The sequence below is a fragment of the Sander vitreus genome, chromosome 5 (genome assembly GCF_031162955.1).
Source record: "Sander vitreus isolate 19-12246 chromosome 5, sanVit1, whole genome shotgun sequence".
In the NCBI taxonomy this organism is placed as follows: Eukaryota; Metazoa; Chordata; class Actinopteri; order Perciformes; family Percidae; genus Sander; species Sander vitreus.
This window is the reverse complement of record NC_135859.1, coordinates 15,676,830-15,691,124: the sequence shown is the minus strand read 5'-3', so window position 1 is coordinate 15,691,124 and position 14,295 is coordinate 15,676,830. Positions and strand designations below refer to the sequence as shown.

The 14,295-nt window shown below is 43.0% G+C and overlaps 1 protein-coding gene across 1 annotated transcript; it reads right to left on the bottom strand.

Annotated features, from left to right (window-relative positions):
- Nucleotides 1-215: 215 nt before the first annotated feature.
- cmya5 (cardiomyopathy associated 5) lies at nt 216-13,837 on the bottom strand. The gene is made up of 13 exons (XM_078250573.1): nt 13,199-13,837; nt 9,853-13,014; nt 4,435-4,530; nt 4,039-4,257; nt 3,914-3,936; nt 3,584-3,708; nt 3,325-3,459; nt 2,862-3,008; nt 2,500-2,647; nt 2,100-2,233; nt 1,809-1,926; nt 1,559-1,735; nt 216-1,464 (listed from the first exon to the last, which is right to left on the bottom strand). Exons 1-13 carry the CDS (start codon nt 13,790-13,792, stop codon nt 1,212-1,214), a joined length of 5,331 nt encoding a protein of 1,776 aa, XP_078106699.1. The 5' UTR covers nt 13,793-13,837; the 3' UTR covers nt 216-1,211.
- Between the last annotated feature and the right edge of the window lie 458 nt (nt 13,838-14,295).

The following is a 14,295-nucleotide window of genomic DNA, read 5'->3' as shown; positions in this document are numbered from 1 at the left end:
GTAATAACTTACTTGTTTGCGTCTTTTCAATTGCAGTGATTTACCAACACTATTGTCACCCTGTTTTGTTTTTCTGGGTTAGAAAAAGAATCGTTTGTAGAATGAAATGTATTTAATAACTCTGGTGTTGAGATAAGGTACAAAAACAGTGCCAAGTCTGCAGCAGTGAGACTGGGTCCTAACTTTCGTTTGTAACAGAAATAGATCCTTCCTGAGTTTAGGTACAATAAAAATTGTTCCAACTTCCCAACCCAGTGTTATCAGTCCCAGTCACTTTTCACAGAGCTGTCCTTCAAATCCCAGCTGTTCCCTGATGGTCTGCATGTGTTTTACCCACACCCCTCTTCTTCCTCTCCCTCTCCTTTCTCTGTTTTCCCAGAAATAAGGAAATGTGTCAGAGATGAGAAGAAAAGGTACATGTGCCTGGAAAATAGTTTAGTAATAATTGTGAAATGGCATGTCCCCTGGAGAACCATGTAGCTTTGTCAGCAAGGTGTATGGCTCCTATCAACAGTAGCTGTAAGTCATCAAAAGCAATCTAGACGTCTAAATGCATGATAGATTTAGCAGAAGTTGTTAGGATTGGTGGCAGAAATGAATTGGAGCCTGATTTTGAGCAAATATTACAGCTAATGGAGTACTGAGGCCCCCCTAGTGGTGAATGTATGTTAGAAAGCTAATGAGCTGAAAACAAACAAGCAGTCCATTTTTGCAAATAGAAAAATAAACATGTTCATTCAACTCAGACGTGAAAATCAGTTTACAAGACAAAGAAAGAAAAACAGGCCATCTCCACTTGTTGCGAGTCACACATTAAATATAGAAGAGGTCACATCTGTTTACAAAGGTTATTTACACACATTCACAATATGAAATGCAGTTGAAAAGTGCCACAGTATGTCTCTTGGAGCTATAAACTCAGTGTCTAAACTTTGTGTTGACAAACTCTATTGTTTGTCTCAGTAATGATACAGTGTGTGTTTGACTTCAATATGGTTGGATCTCACTAGAACACACAAACCCATCAATGAGGCCTCTTTAAAAGAATAGGACCCAGTATGTCTTCTGATATATGATATATTTTATGTCCTGCCATATCTGCACCTTTCTCAGTAATGCAGTGGTGGTCATCAATTATAATACAGTAAGATCATAAAAATATGTCCAACATGAACTGTAAACTCCTCAGTGTGTGAGGTGAGACAGCAGAGCTAGCTGTCCTTGGTAAACTCCGGCACCTCCAGCACCATGCTGACCTCCAGGCTGCCTGGCATCTCCAGGGCCAGGGTAGGGTGGCACGGCTGGGTGAAGCGCTGGCAGAAAGTGCCTAACAACTGACCATTTTGGGCATTGTAGAAAGATAAACGACCAAGCTGGTAATCCAGGAGAGTACCCACTCGCTCAGGCATCTCAACCACAAACACACTGGACTGAACTTCATTGTGGAGCAGCTGATACCTGCAGCTAGACAGACAAAGAGAGGAAAGAAAGCAGGGTTTAGACCAGAACAGTGATAGAAGTAGAGTAAATGGAGGGGGGGTTGATGCTTTATGCATACCCTGATGGTGTAGGAATACACTGCAAACACCATGACAGGCTGTTTTCTCCCAGTGGGCTGCTTCTATTGGCTGTGCTGTATGCCACTCCTACCCTGTAAGCTGTGCTTCCTGACACAAGGGTCTCCCAGTAGTAATGCCCTTGTGCCGGCAACAACTCACCCAGGATGGATGGACACCTAGAAAACACACAAACTCTGGTTTACACATATTCTTTAAAAGGTTGAGTGGTAGGAGCTGAGTCAAACTTACTCATTGTCTGTAGATGGTGTGTTTTCATGTACGTCCTGAGAGTAGTGCAGGGTGGTCTGGTCCACTGACAGCTCCAGGGCGGGGTGAGCTGAGGCTTTCAGCAGGTGGAACCTTGTCCCTGAAAACAGTTAACAGGTAAGAGACTATAAAAAATAAAAACATTTTTTTTTAAATTTGCATGGAATTCTGTACTGGTTTTGTATTTTTAATGTTGTGTAATGTAAAACACAAAACGTGTGTGTGTGTGTGTGTGTGTGTGTGTGTGTGTGTGTGTGTGTGTGTTTTTGTTACCTTTGGTGGAAATGAGGGCAGCCTCGCTCTGTTCGCTGGCTCCAGACTCGTTTACAGCTTTGATGTAAAACAGATAATTCTCATTGGACTGCAGGAGAACCCTCTGTTCACAGCTTTTGATGCCTGTGAGGGACCTACATGTGTCACACACACATACATACGGATTAAAGGAATAAACCTTTGTACATGTATAAAATATTTTACTGTAGATTTTTGTCCAGCTAGTTTGGGCAAGAAGTATAATTATGTCTTTACATCTTTTGTCAGAGGCATGTACTGCTTTTATTAAGTTTGTTTTAAACCAATTTGACTGGCTTTCCTAATATGGTTAAATGGCAACACTTTTCTGTCATTCCCACCCATCTATACGTGTACCTGTCTGCTTAAACCAAACACCCACCTGAGCCCCTCTCCCTCCAGTTCATACTGGCGACAGTACTCCAGGGTGTAACTCTGTTCAGGACTCTGACTTGCTGAGCTCCACCGCAGCGTGGCTGAATCCCACATGACAGTACAGCGCTCGGTGTCAATCACTGGCACTGATGGAGCTGCGACAAAAACAACAAGATGTCAATAATCGTTTGAAATTAACTTTTGTCTTTAAAGGTCTTTCTCGACCCCAAAAATGTAGATACTGTAATATAACATAAATGACCAATCTAAACTCCCTTCACAATGCCAGTTAAGAATAAAATGATGCTCTAGAGTTTTATCAGACAAAGTCGTTTGTTGTATTGTTGTAGCTCCAGTGAGCGGACTGACCAGTTCTGAAGGAGAGTCTCTCGCTGGGCAGAGAGCAGCCTGTATAGTTGACAGCCATCACCCACACCTTGTATGTCCTGTCAGGCTCCAGCTCCTCCAGGACACAATAACTCTCCTTTACTGTCACACGGTACTCCTCTGACACAGCTGTGGACAACAGCAGCCACAGCACATGCACCATGTTTGTATGGAGGTATTTAGTAACTCAGGAAGTCACAGCCAGATTTCATATCAACAAAATCTATACCTATTATAAATCCAACAAGATGATATACCATAACATGTGTATATGTGAAAAAAGGACCTATTAAATTAACAAAAATAAGAATGAATTGCATTTTTTAATTAAAATTTAATTTCTTTAAACAGTACTATCAATTTGCCTGAAGTAGAACACAAGATGGGAGCACTTTGAACTTTGGCTACCTTTTCCCAGTTTAAACACCATCCTGAAAGTATTTACCTCCTTGTGGATCCTCCATGCAGTAGACCTGGAAGCAGTCTATGATATCTCCAGGGTTGACTCTCCAGTAAACAGTGACACTAGCGCTGGTGGCTGAGCCTGGCTCCTGAGGCTGCAGTGTAGGCCTCTGAGGCACTGAGGCACAGAAAAGGAGACATACAAGATTCATAACTGCCACATATACTGTATGCACATGGCACAAGACGTGTTGTTGTAAATGTCAGGCGTATCTGCAAATATATGTTTACACCAGACCTACCTGGGATTCCCTTGCGCTGTGTGAGGTGAGAGCTGGAAGTGTTGCCCTTGGCATAGTCCTCGAACACCAGCAGTCCCTTGGGACCCAGCTCCAGTGACATGGCCGAGTCTAGAGCTGCCTTGAGACTGAACACACAACCACAGCATTTATCCTTTAGCCACGATCACAGGTCAGTTTCAAAAATGTATTTTCTATATGCTGAGCAAAGCATAGGTTATAGCTCTGCAGATCAAGCAGCAAACTGTTTGGTTATCACTACCTAGTACAATTCTAGTAAAACTGGTTAGAAAACCACACTAGCTCACACTCCATTCACTGAAAGCACATTACCTTGCATGAATTTCTTCAGGTGACTAGTGGGAGAACAGAACGGGAGGGATTGATCAGATATGTCATATAAAACCCTAATCATTGGCCGAAAATGATACCACTGATCAATAAGCCTCAGGACGTACCCGTGCGTCAGTGTCAGCCTCTCTGGCCGTGGTCTCCAGAGTGGCTTTGGTGGAGTCGATGCTCTCCTGGAAGGAGACAATCTGGTCATATAGCTGCTCCAGCTTGGCCTTCTTCTCCTCTTCCATGCTGACAGACATGTCGTTGTACTGCTCCATCACCAGAGCCATCATCTCCTCATTCTGCACCCCCATCGCTGCCTCGCTCTCCACACACTGGTCCTGGTCGAGAGGAGTGGGACACAAAACAGATATTACAATTGCAAATATTCACATATGAAATAGTGTGTATCATGTCACTTAATGACAGTGTTATGTAAATACTGAGCTAATGGCAAATATTAAAAAGAGGTACTGTCCGTCCCATTTAGTATTAAATGTGAAGTCTGTTTGTTTTACCTCTACAGAGTTGTAAGCCAGTTCAAGCTCAGACACCAGGTCCTCGATGTTCTCTGACCTCCCCTGAAGCTCTGAGATCCAGTCACTCAGCTTCTCCTGATAAAAATACAAACTTGTAGGTAAGCTTCTGACAAAAAGATAATGCTGGGATAAAAAAAACATAGATAAAATGTTGCATACTGCAGCTTTAAGGGGACTCATCAGAGAGGATATTCTAGAAGGAAGAACGGTGGCAATCCCCTGTAACCCCCCGGGACCTGACAGCTCACATTTAAGGCTGATCACCACTCAAGAGTCAGAAGACAGGTGTGTGTGTGTGTGTGTGTGTGTGTGTGTGTGTGTGTGTGTGTGTGTGTGTGTGTGTGTGTGTGTGTGTGTGTGTGTGTGTGTGTGTGTAAGCTACTTGCACACATCCATGTCTGATAAGGTGTAGTTTTGCAAAGTTGTTTTGGTAAACTTGGATTGATTTTCCCCTCTGTGGAGTATCTGAATAGGCTGCATTATAGCTTTGATCTTTGTCTTATTTACAGCTGTCAACATTTAACATAAATACAATATCACACACATGCACAAGACACGGTTCAAATATCATCTGGAAATGATATTTGATCTGATTTGATGTTTGTTCCAGGTGAATGAAATGTCTAAGGCATTCATTGGTGTGATTGCTGAAGGCATTCACATCTATATTCTTCTACACTAATGCTTATTTATTTATTTATTTATTTATTCTTATTCTTCTGCCAGATTTTTGCACCTTAACTCCTTCCACATTTTTCAACATAGAAACTACATTCAAACATCAAAATGTTCGGCTTGATTCAGAATGGTGTGCTACTATTTTTAATATTCGTAACATTTATAATTTCCGAGATATTCAACGTTTAGCGGACATTTTTTCCCCATTAAAGCGGATGGACAGAATGTTCAAAGTTGACACATTTTCATACATTTTCAACTGCTAGCTACTCATTCATATGTTCACAGAGAAACTCCATTCAAACATTAAAACATTCCACATCTTTCATACATTCAGGGTTGATATTCAACTTTCAAATCCCATTAGTACTTTTTAAAATACTCAGTCTTCTTCGAGGCTTAGAAAAAATGCCTTTCTGCCATTTTTACATTGGTGTGTATGGGATGGAATGTTTGGACTTAGAGGGCAGGGCCCAACTCACAGAGTGGAAAGAGGAGGAAGCAAAATTCTCTTTACCTTGCGATACCGTCCACAGTGTTAACTCTTCATACATAACTTTTACATCAAAATGTAGGGAATCTTGTGCCCTTTCTAACAATGTTCTTAGGGAGGCAATCTGACTTTCACACGAGGCATAGTGAGCTTCCAAGTGAAGCCATGTCCACCAACTGCCACACTGTCTCCTGTACTAAATCCTACCACAAATACCAGGAGAAGAGAAACAGGCCCTTTTCAGACAGCTGCTGTCCTCACATTTCTTACATAACACACACCATTCTTGCACAGGATGATCAGCAGGGTGTTGTGTCTCTCACAGTATTAAACATTAAGCGATAGGAGTTACGGTTCTTGAGCTAAGAGCAGGACTATCAAAGGTGCGTCAGAGCTTTGTTTCTGTGAGATGGCCTCTCTGAGACAGGAGTCGTCATGGCATCCTTTAACTGCAGTTGGTCATGTGATCTGATCCCTGTGTTGAGCTGTTGCTGTGAAGTGACTGTGACAAGTCTCTGTGAGAACAGCTGCTGGTGTTGAGGCCTGAGGTCTGTTATCAGAGTCAGTCAGTTGGTCAGTCCATCATCACATCATGTTCGCTTACAAATAACACTTCTTCTCCTTTTACCTCCCCTCTTCCTCTCTTCTTTCTCTACTCCTCTCCTCCTCATCATCTCTTCTCCTCCTCTTCCTATCTTCCTAATATCGACAACTTCTCAGTCCCGCCCCCCTTTCTGCTAGAGCCAAAAACGGTCTCTTAAGCCCCTCCCCCCACAAGGGAGAATGAATGCGTGTGCATGAGCAGTGATTGACACACAGTTAAACATCCCCATTGGTGCATCTGAACAGTTAGACACTCCCCCCGCTGGCCCTGATTGGTGCATCTGAACAGTTAGACACCCCCTGCTGGCCCTGATTGGTGCATCTGAACAGTTAGACCCAGTTAGGGTTAATTAATTATTACAATTAACTATGAATATTATATCAATATATTCCACATCTTTCAAACATTCTGGGTATTGTTCAACTTTTCAAAGACAGTCATACTAATTAATCCCATTCCCACTTTTTGAACTATTCTCACTGCTTCACCTTCTTCTTACACAATTCAAGTCAGCAATCAGTTGGTCAGATAGTCCATCATGACATCATGTTAACTGACAAAAAACTCCTTTCTTCCCATACTCTCCTCTCTTCTTTCTCTACTCCTCTCCTCCTCATTTCCTCTTCTCTTCCTCTCCTTTTCTTCTCCTCTTCCTATTTTCCTCTCTTCCTGTGTGTGTGTCTGTCTGTCTGTTGGTGTGTGTGTAACTCCTCCTCCATTCTTCCTCTCTTCCTCTCCAACTCGTCTCCTCCTTTTCTCTTTTCTTCCTCTCCTATACTAATGGTCAGTTATTCCTTAGGATTATGGTTAATTGTTCATTAAAGGTGCTGTAGGTAGGATTGTGAAGATCCAGGACTTAGCCAAAGAATTTGAACATCGACAACTTCTCAGTCCCTCCCCCCTTTCTGCTAAAGCCCAAAACGGTCTCCTAAGCCCCTCCCCCCACAAGGGACACAAGGGCGTGTGCATGAGCAGTGATTGACACGCAGTTAGACCCCCCCAGCCCTGATTGGTGCATCTGAACAGTTAGACACCCTCCCCCCTGGCCCGGATTGGTGCATCTGAGCAGTTAGACACCCCCCTGGCCCTGATTGGTGCATCTGGACAGAGAGCACTCCAGGCTGTAGGTGGAGCCAGAGGAGCTGGATTTACTTTAAATGACCTGCTTCATGTAGTTCTACTGGAACATAGGGTCAGTTTCAGCAAATATGATAGAAAGTTAGTTTTATAAGTCTTACCTACTGCACCTTTAACTGAGTTTTATACAACTTTTACAAATTGCACGCAGATTCTAAAAGACTTTTACTTTCCATTCATACTTTTTGAAATATTCAACACAGCTGATTGCGATTCCCTAATATGACACATTTCCCATTTTTCAGACTCATTCATTCTCCTTTAGCTGCTTCTTCATCCAAATTGATTATTACAATTAACTATTAATATTATATCAATATATTACACATCTTTCAAACGTTATTGGTGTTATTCAACTTTTCAAATACATTCATACTATTTAAACTTATTCCCACTTTTTCAACTAAAAACTATTCAAATATGCCAAATCTTTCAAACATTCTGGGTATTATTCAACTTTTCAAAGACATCTATACTAATTAAACCCATTCCCACTTTTCCAACTATTTTCACTGCTTCACCTTCTTCTTACACAATTCAAGTCAGCAATCAGCAGTGTAGCGTCAGCCTTTCACCATACAGCATTCACACCGCAATTTCTTCAGAAATTGCATTCTCTAGTTGCAATTTAAAAACTAGACAGATGGTTTTTGAAAACTGCAAATAAAAGACAACAACATTTATATTTCTTTGCTTGCTAGAAGGTGCTATAACATTAATTTAAAAAAACACAAAACAAACAAAAACAGATTTAAAAAAGCAGATGGCTGACCCTGTGCTGACCCAGATGGACAGTGAGGGAGAACATTGTGTGTGTGTGTGTGTGTGTGTGTGTGTGTGTGTGTGTGTGTGTGTGTGTGTGTGTGTGTGTGTGTGTGTGTGTGTGTGTGTGTGTGAACAGATCACATATCATTCTCCAATTGATGATGTCACACTGGACCTTTCCACAGATCAAAGCTGAGCATTACATCACAACAATGTAATGTGCTTGGCCGCAGCCTGCCGGCATCCTGAGAGCATGCAGTCTGAATGGAAAAGTTATAGCCGACTAATTTAGGAGCACTTTGATGACCCAAACTAATGCAAGTAAAGTGTGTGTGTGATCATAACCGTGTGTTGTAATAATGCTGGTAAAGTGTATGATGATGAGCTGCTATTTGAATACAGCATGCCATCAGACATGAGAACTGCTGCTGCGTCGCTTCAGCTGCAGCCTGCTAAGATGATTAAACATCTGGGAGACGCTGTGAAGCCTCTGAGGCCACAAAGAAAAAACAAAAAAAGAATAAAACATGTTATCTGATCTAAAAAGGAATATTTAAAGATTTTGGTAAGAATGCTTATTGGCTCCCAAAATGTTAAACTAGTCTTTTAAATCTATTTTTAACATTTTGCTACACCCTTTAATATATGTCCCTTGTGTAATATTCATTAATGATAATACTAATACTTTGCATGTTAACTTAGCCATACATTTTACTTAACAGTATTGTGCACAACAACATGCAATCAGTACTGTTAATAGTTATTGATGGTCTACTTGTTATTAACTAGTATCAATAAATAGATTTCCAACTAAGCTTTTCATTTTTTAAATGCATGTTAATTAAAGGGTAATAATGAAATGTGATAAATGTATTAATGTCTACAGTAGTCATTTACAACTTTTAATGAAGGGAAATTAATTAAAAGTTGTCCGGTACAGTATACGTACAGTATTTGTACAGTATTTTATACTTATTTATAATCATTTTGGAGGATGTAGTTTGCAATACATTACATTATACAGAGAAGTGTTCCTGTTGTTAAGCCTATCCACATTGAATGGGTTGGACAAAATAATAGAAAAACTTGTCAGTATAACACAATACAGCTCAATAGCGCCACAAACTCCAAAATGGCCACACAGTTGAATCAATACCTCTCTTAAACAGCTGCCACATACAACAACAACAAAAACTGAACATTACAACCTTCATAAAGGTTTCACTGTTGCATTAGTTTTAGCTAGGTCACTAGGTGGATCTAATAAACTGGCAACTGGATGTATATTCCTTTTGTTTGCCAAAAAGCAATTCAAGTACAGATAAAGAAATGTACAGTATGTTATCCTACACAGTGACATTAATAATGTTTGGGTTCAATTAGACTACAGAGGGGTCTATCTCCTTCTTAGACCTCTTCTGAACAGTAATACAACTCCAAAAACAGAAATCCAAACAAACACCAATCAGATATGGTGCAAATGAAAATCCATTGTATTTAAGTTTTACAGCTGGCGTCTCTAAGACCACAAACAGAAGTGATAAGTATCAATGTATCAAAGTGATCAAACAAAGTTTTGTGAGCTGTAAAAGAGTGGCTCAGGTCTCCAGGACCCCAAATGCAGCATTGGGGTTAAAAAGCTGTGACAACCATTAATATAAACTCAAGCAAATGTAAATGCATATATATAAAACATGTTCCCATTCACAGAGAACATTACCTTGATTTCTTCGTAGGCTTGGTCCACAGCAGCAACTTCGTGGCTGTGATGCTCTCCAGACACATAGTCATCCTCGGACAGCAGACATCCACAGGTGATACAGAACCAGTCCATCCCCTGCAGCTCAGCAGCCAGTCGGGCCTGACTCTGCTCCTCTGCATCGATGATTTCATAGTCAGCCTCAATGAGCTCTTCTTCTGGGGGCAGATCCAAGACTTTCTCCTCCGTCTCCACCTCCATCCTCTCTTCTCTCTCCTGACCAGACTCAGGTTTTGGTTCCTCTGCATCTCTTTGTGTTTCAGGTTCTGGCATATCTTTTGCATCCTGTTTAGATATTATCTCGTATTCAAGCTCCTCAGCAATCACCTCTGGAGCCTCTGCAACTGCCTCATCTTGCTCTATCTTTTCTTCTAAATCCTCTCTGTGCAGATCAATCTCTGGACTGGAATCCTCTATAACAATGCTTGTTTCTGGGGCATCTTCCACTTTGTGAATCTCTGCCTTTTGTTCTACATCTGCTGTTCCTGACTTCATATCTTCTCTTTGTAGCCCAGACAAATCCTCCTGGGGAGTAGAGCTCCTCAGAGGGGAAAGGTTGCCCTTGTCATCTTCAAAGTCCCAGTCCATCCTCTGCTCCTCTGTGTTGGCCTCCTCCACAGGAGCTGGAGGAGAGTACGTCCTGTCTAACTCGTTTCTGGGTAGTGAGTCTTCATTTAAAACAATGTCAGGTTTTACTTCCAGTTGAGGCTCTGTCATTGTTTCTACATTTGGGGCCTGAAGAGTGTCTGGGCATGTGGTGGTGGTTTCAGGTGCAATGAGATGTTCACATGTGCTGTCAGGTTCAGAGAGAGCTACTGTACCACTTGTAGTCTTCTCTGACGAGTGACTGATCGCTATGTCCATCTCTACAGCTTGTCCTTTGGGGACAAGGAGGATGAACTCATCACCCACAGTCACCATCCCCTGAGCAACAGTGTCTTTGGCTTCAGTTATCAGCTTATTGTCAGTTACTGACTCCTCTTTTTGATGTTGCTTGGATTCAAGGATTTCAAGCTGTTTCTTATCTGAATCTGTCTTCACTTCTTCTGGCAACACCGGTTCAGTTACTTCATTTGAAATCCCAGCTTTAACCTCTGACTCCTGATCAGCTTCAGTAATAAATTCAGACGGCTGGCTCTCAACTGTACTTTCCTCTGCCAGAGCCTCATGTTCCTCCTCTCCTTCAGCTGTGTGAACATCTGTTGTCTTAACACTTGTAACTTCCCGAAGATCAATCTGAACTTGAGTTTGGATCTCTTTTTCATCCGCGGCTTTTTCAGTGACCTCCACTAATGCCTGTACTGCAGAATCACAGTCAGTGGTGACCTCAACAGGTGCAACATCTTCAGGAACAACTTCCGCTGCTTCTTTTTCCTCACACAGTGATGTTTCAGCGGATGAGTCTATTTCAGTAGAGGTGAGCATTTCCTGTCTATCAGTCTCAGGTTCTTTCACTTCAGCCGGGGCCTCTGCTATGGCCTCAGTAACTACTTTCTCATCAGCAGCCACCATCTCAGTGTCAGCAGCTGCCTCCTCAGACAAACTCTTCTCAGTGATGATGGGAGGCGCCTCGCTGCTTACAGGCGTTATCACAGCTGTCTCCTCTGCAGCATTTACAACCAACTGAGCGTTTTTTTCTACCACTTTTTGTGTCTGACATGGCTGCTCAGTTTCAATAATGCTAGTTGTTTCCACTGGTTCAGTAGAGGTAACAATTTCCTGTCTTTCAGTCTCAAGATCTTTAGCTTCAGCCAGGGCCTTTGCTATGGCTTCAGTAACTACTTTCTCATCAGAAGCCACCATCTCAGTGTCAGCAGTTGCCTCCTTAGAGAAAGTCTTCTCAGTGATGATGGGAGGCGCATCGCTGCTTACAGGCTTTATCACAGCCGTCTCCTCTGCAGCATTTACAACCACCTGAGCTGTTTTTCCTACCACTTTTGGTGTCTGACATGGCTGCTCAGTTTCAATCACGCTAGTTGTTTCTGCTGGCACTTCTCTCTGATGTTCCTCACTCTGCTCTGTTTTCTCTACTTTACTGTCCACCTGCTGAGCTTCAGGAAGTGGTTCATCAGTGCTGCTCTCAGGAGGCTCAGTCTGGTCTCTCTTTACCTCATGTGTCACCTCCAGATCCTCCATCTGATCCTCTTCCAGTTTAGACTCCTGAACTGATTCTTCCGAGGCTTCTCTGACAGTCTGCTCTTCAGTCCCCATGGAAAGTTGTATTTCCTCCCTCTCCTTTTCTGTCTCTGTAACTATTACTCTTTTCTCTTCAAATGTTGCTGATTGTAAATCGTCGCCGTTATCTCCAACACTGACTTCCTGAGTCGTTGTTTCCTCTGTCTTTTCTCTGTCCAGTCTTGTTAGACATCCTGTTGTGTCAAACTCAGACTGCGACCACATCATCCTCCCCTCCCTCTTATCCTCTACTGATTGTGGTTGATCCTCCACTGTGGGAGTTTCATCCTTCAAAATAAACTTCTCCAGGTACCCGTCAGCCTCGTCTGAATCTGACAAACGTCTTCTATAAGTCTTCTCAGATGCCATGCTCTCTGCCTCGGAGTGTTCCCCGTCGCTCTTCGTCCTCTCGCCTACAGCGTCTTCGTAAAGGTCTGAGTACATAAAGGACATGGCGGTGGGCTCCTCCAACAGGATGAGGTCAATGATCTTAGGGGGTCCAGAGGAGATATAAATGGGCGTGAGGATGGTCTCTTCACTCCCAAACAACGCTGAGCCATTCTCCTTTCCAGATCTCTGGCTCTCTCGTCTCCTTCTCATTGTGCTCTCCGCCTCGTCTTCTCTCCTCTGCAGTGCCTTAGCAGGAGCTCCTTCTCCGTAGAAGACCTCATCCAGGTGTTCCCCAACTATCTCCACATCCGTAACAAAGACAAATGAGTCCTCTGATGCAGAGGGGCTGTCTGTGGCTGTCTCCTTAGCCGGCTTTTGCTCCTCCACTTGGGGCTTCGCCGCAGGCTGTTCTGCCTCCTCCTGCAGCTCTGGAGCTTCTTTTCCAGGAGCCACCACATCAACCAGGGTAAACTTCTCAAAGTAGTCTATGTCGCCGGCGCTCTCCCTCTGAGTGGGTGTGTGTCTGAGCTCTGTGTCCGCAGAGTCTTGCTTTGAGGGCTGAGGAAAGTCAATCAATTTGGACAATTACGTGTTAGAAGCAGCACATCTACTAGATAAATGAATATATTCATTTCATGTGAATGGCAGAAAAAGGCAAATAAAACCAAAAGTTAGAAAGCGTTAGAAAAGGAATATCTCATTATTACAACCACTCAAATCAATCAGATAAATCAATAAATACCTCTTGGTGATGCATTATTTCCCCCTCCTCTGGCAGGGTATGGTTCTGTTGGAGTGTCCAGTCATGGTGGTTTCGGGACCTGATCTTTGGAGTCTGGTCCAAATAAGACAAATTGTCCTGCAACTCTGTGCTCTCTTCCTCGTCCACAGTGGGAAGTTTGGAGGGGACTCTGATGTTGAGAATCTCATAACCCTCTGAAATCAAACTAAACAGCTGCTGATCTTTATTTTTGATTTCCTCCAAGTCTGGCTTTGTTTCGGTTTTCTCCTGTTTAACATTGGGGAGGGAAACCTCTGCCATCTCCGGTCTCTCCACTCCAAGGGCTGAAGCTGATCTTGAACTACCAGGTCGGCTCAGCCTGTCCCCCAGCCTGCTGCTCCTTCCTCCAGACCTTGTCCTCCTGCGGACTATTTTCTCCTCATCAAAGACGATGGTGATCTTTCCTGCGGCTCCAGAGCCCTCCATGCTGTAGGCTTCAGAGATAGAGCTGGTCTCAGAGGCCCAGGGAGTAGAGCAGCGGCTAGAGGCTGTCTCCCAAACAATACCACTGTCCTCACTCTGAACAGTTACCATAGAGAATGATGGATCCACCATCAGGCACTGGAATTTGGGCTTCACGGACTGGTCCTGGACAACCTCTCGCAGACTGGAAGAGAGAGAAATGGCCAGAGTTAGAGGAAAGACAGCAGGCTGCAGTTCACGAGAAGAGGAGGGACATGACTAAACAGATCATTTTGGCACAGCTCGTGAAAATGCAAGCAGAGAACAAACCAATGAATCAAATCAAAACATATCTGAGCGAGATGTGCCAGCATGGAAGCTAAAACCACCACCACTAATTCACGTATTGCACCTAAGCCAACTTGGCAAATCTCAGATGAAAACACGATAACACCCACTGAGGTACTTTCAAGATGATTACTTGAGAGGTGTGGATCTCCAGCATTAGACCAGGTACCTGGTGCCAGGCTCCCAATGTGAGCGACAAGCTGAAAGAATAATGATCAAATGAGCTTTGAGCTGTCCCTCCTGCTATCAATACAGCTCAGCCCCTGCAGGGTTACAGCAAGGTGACGTCCCAAAGCGTCATTCATGTA

Coding starts and splice junctions, on each gene's coding strand:
- cmya5 (XM_078250573.1), bottom strand. CDS start 13,792: ATGGTGGATCCATCATTCTCTATGGTAACTGTTCAGAGTGAGGACAGT. Junction 4,531..9,852: donor AAGCCTACGAAGAAATCAAG/GTAATGTTCTCT, acceptor TATTTTTATCAG/GAGAAGCTGAGTGACTGGAT. Junction 3,009..3,324: donor CATGGAGGATCCACAAGGAG/GTAAATACTTTC, acceptor TGTTGTCCACAG/CTGTGTCAGAGGAGTACCGT.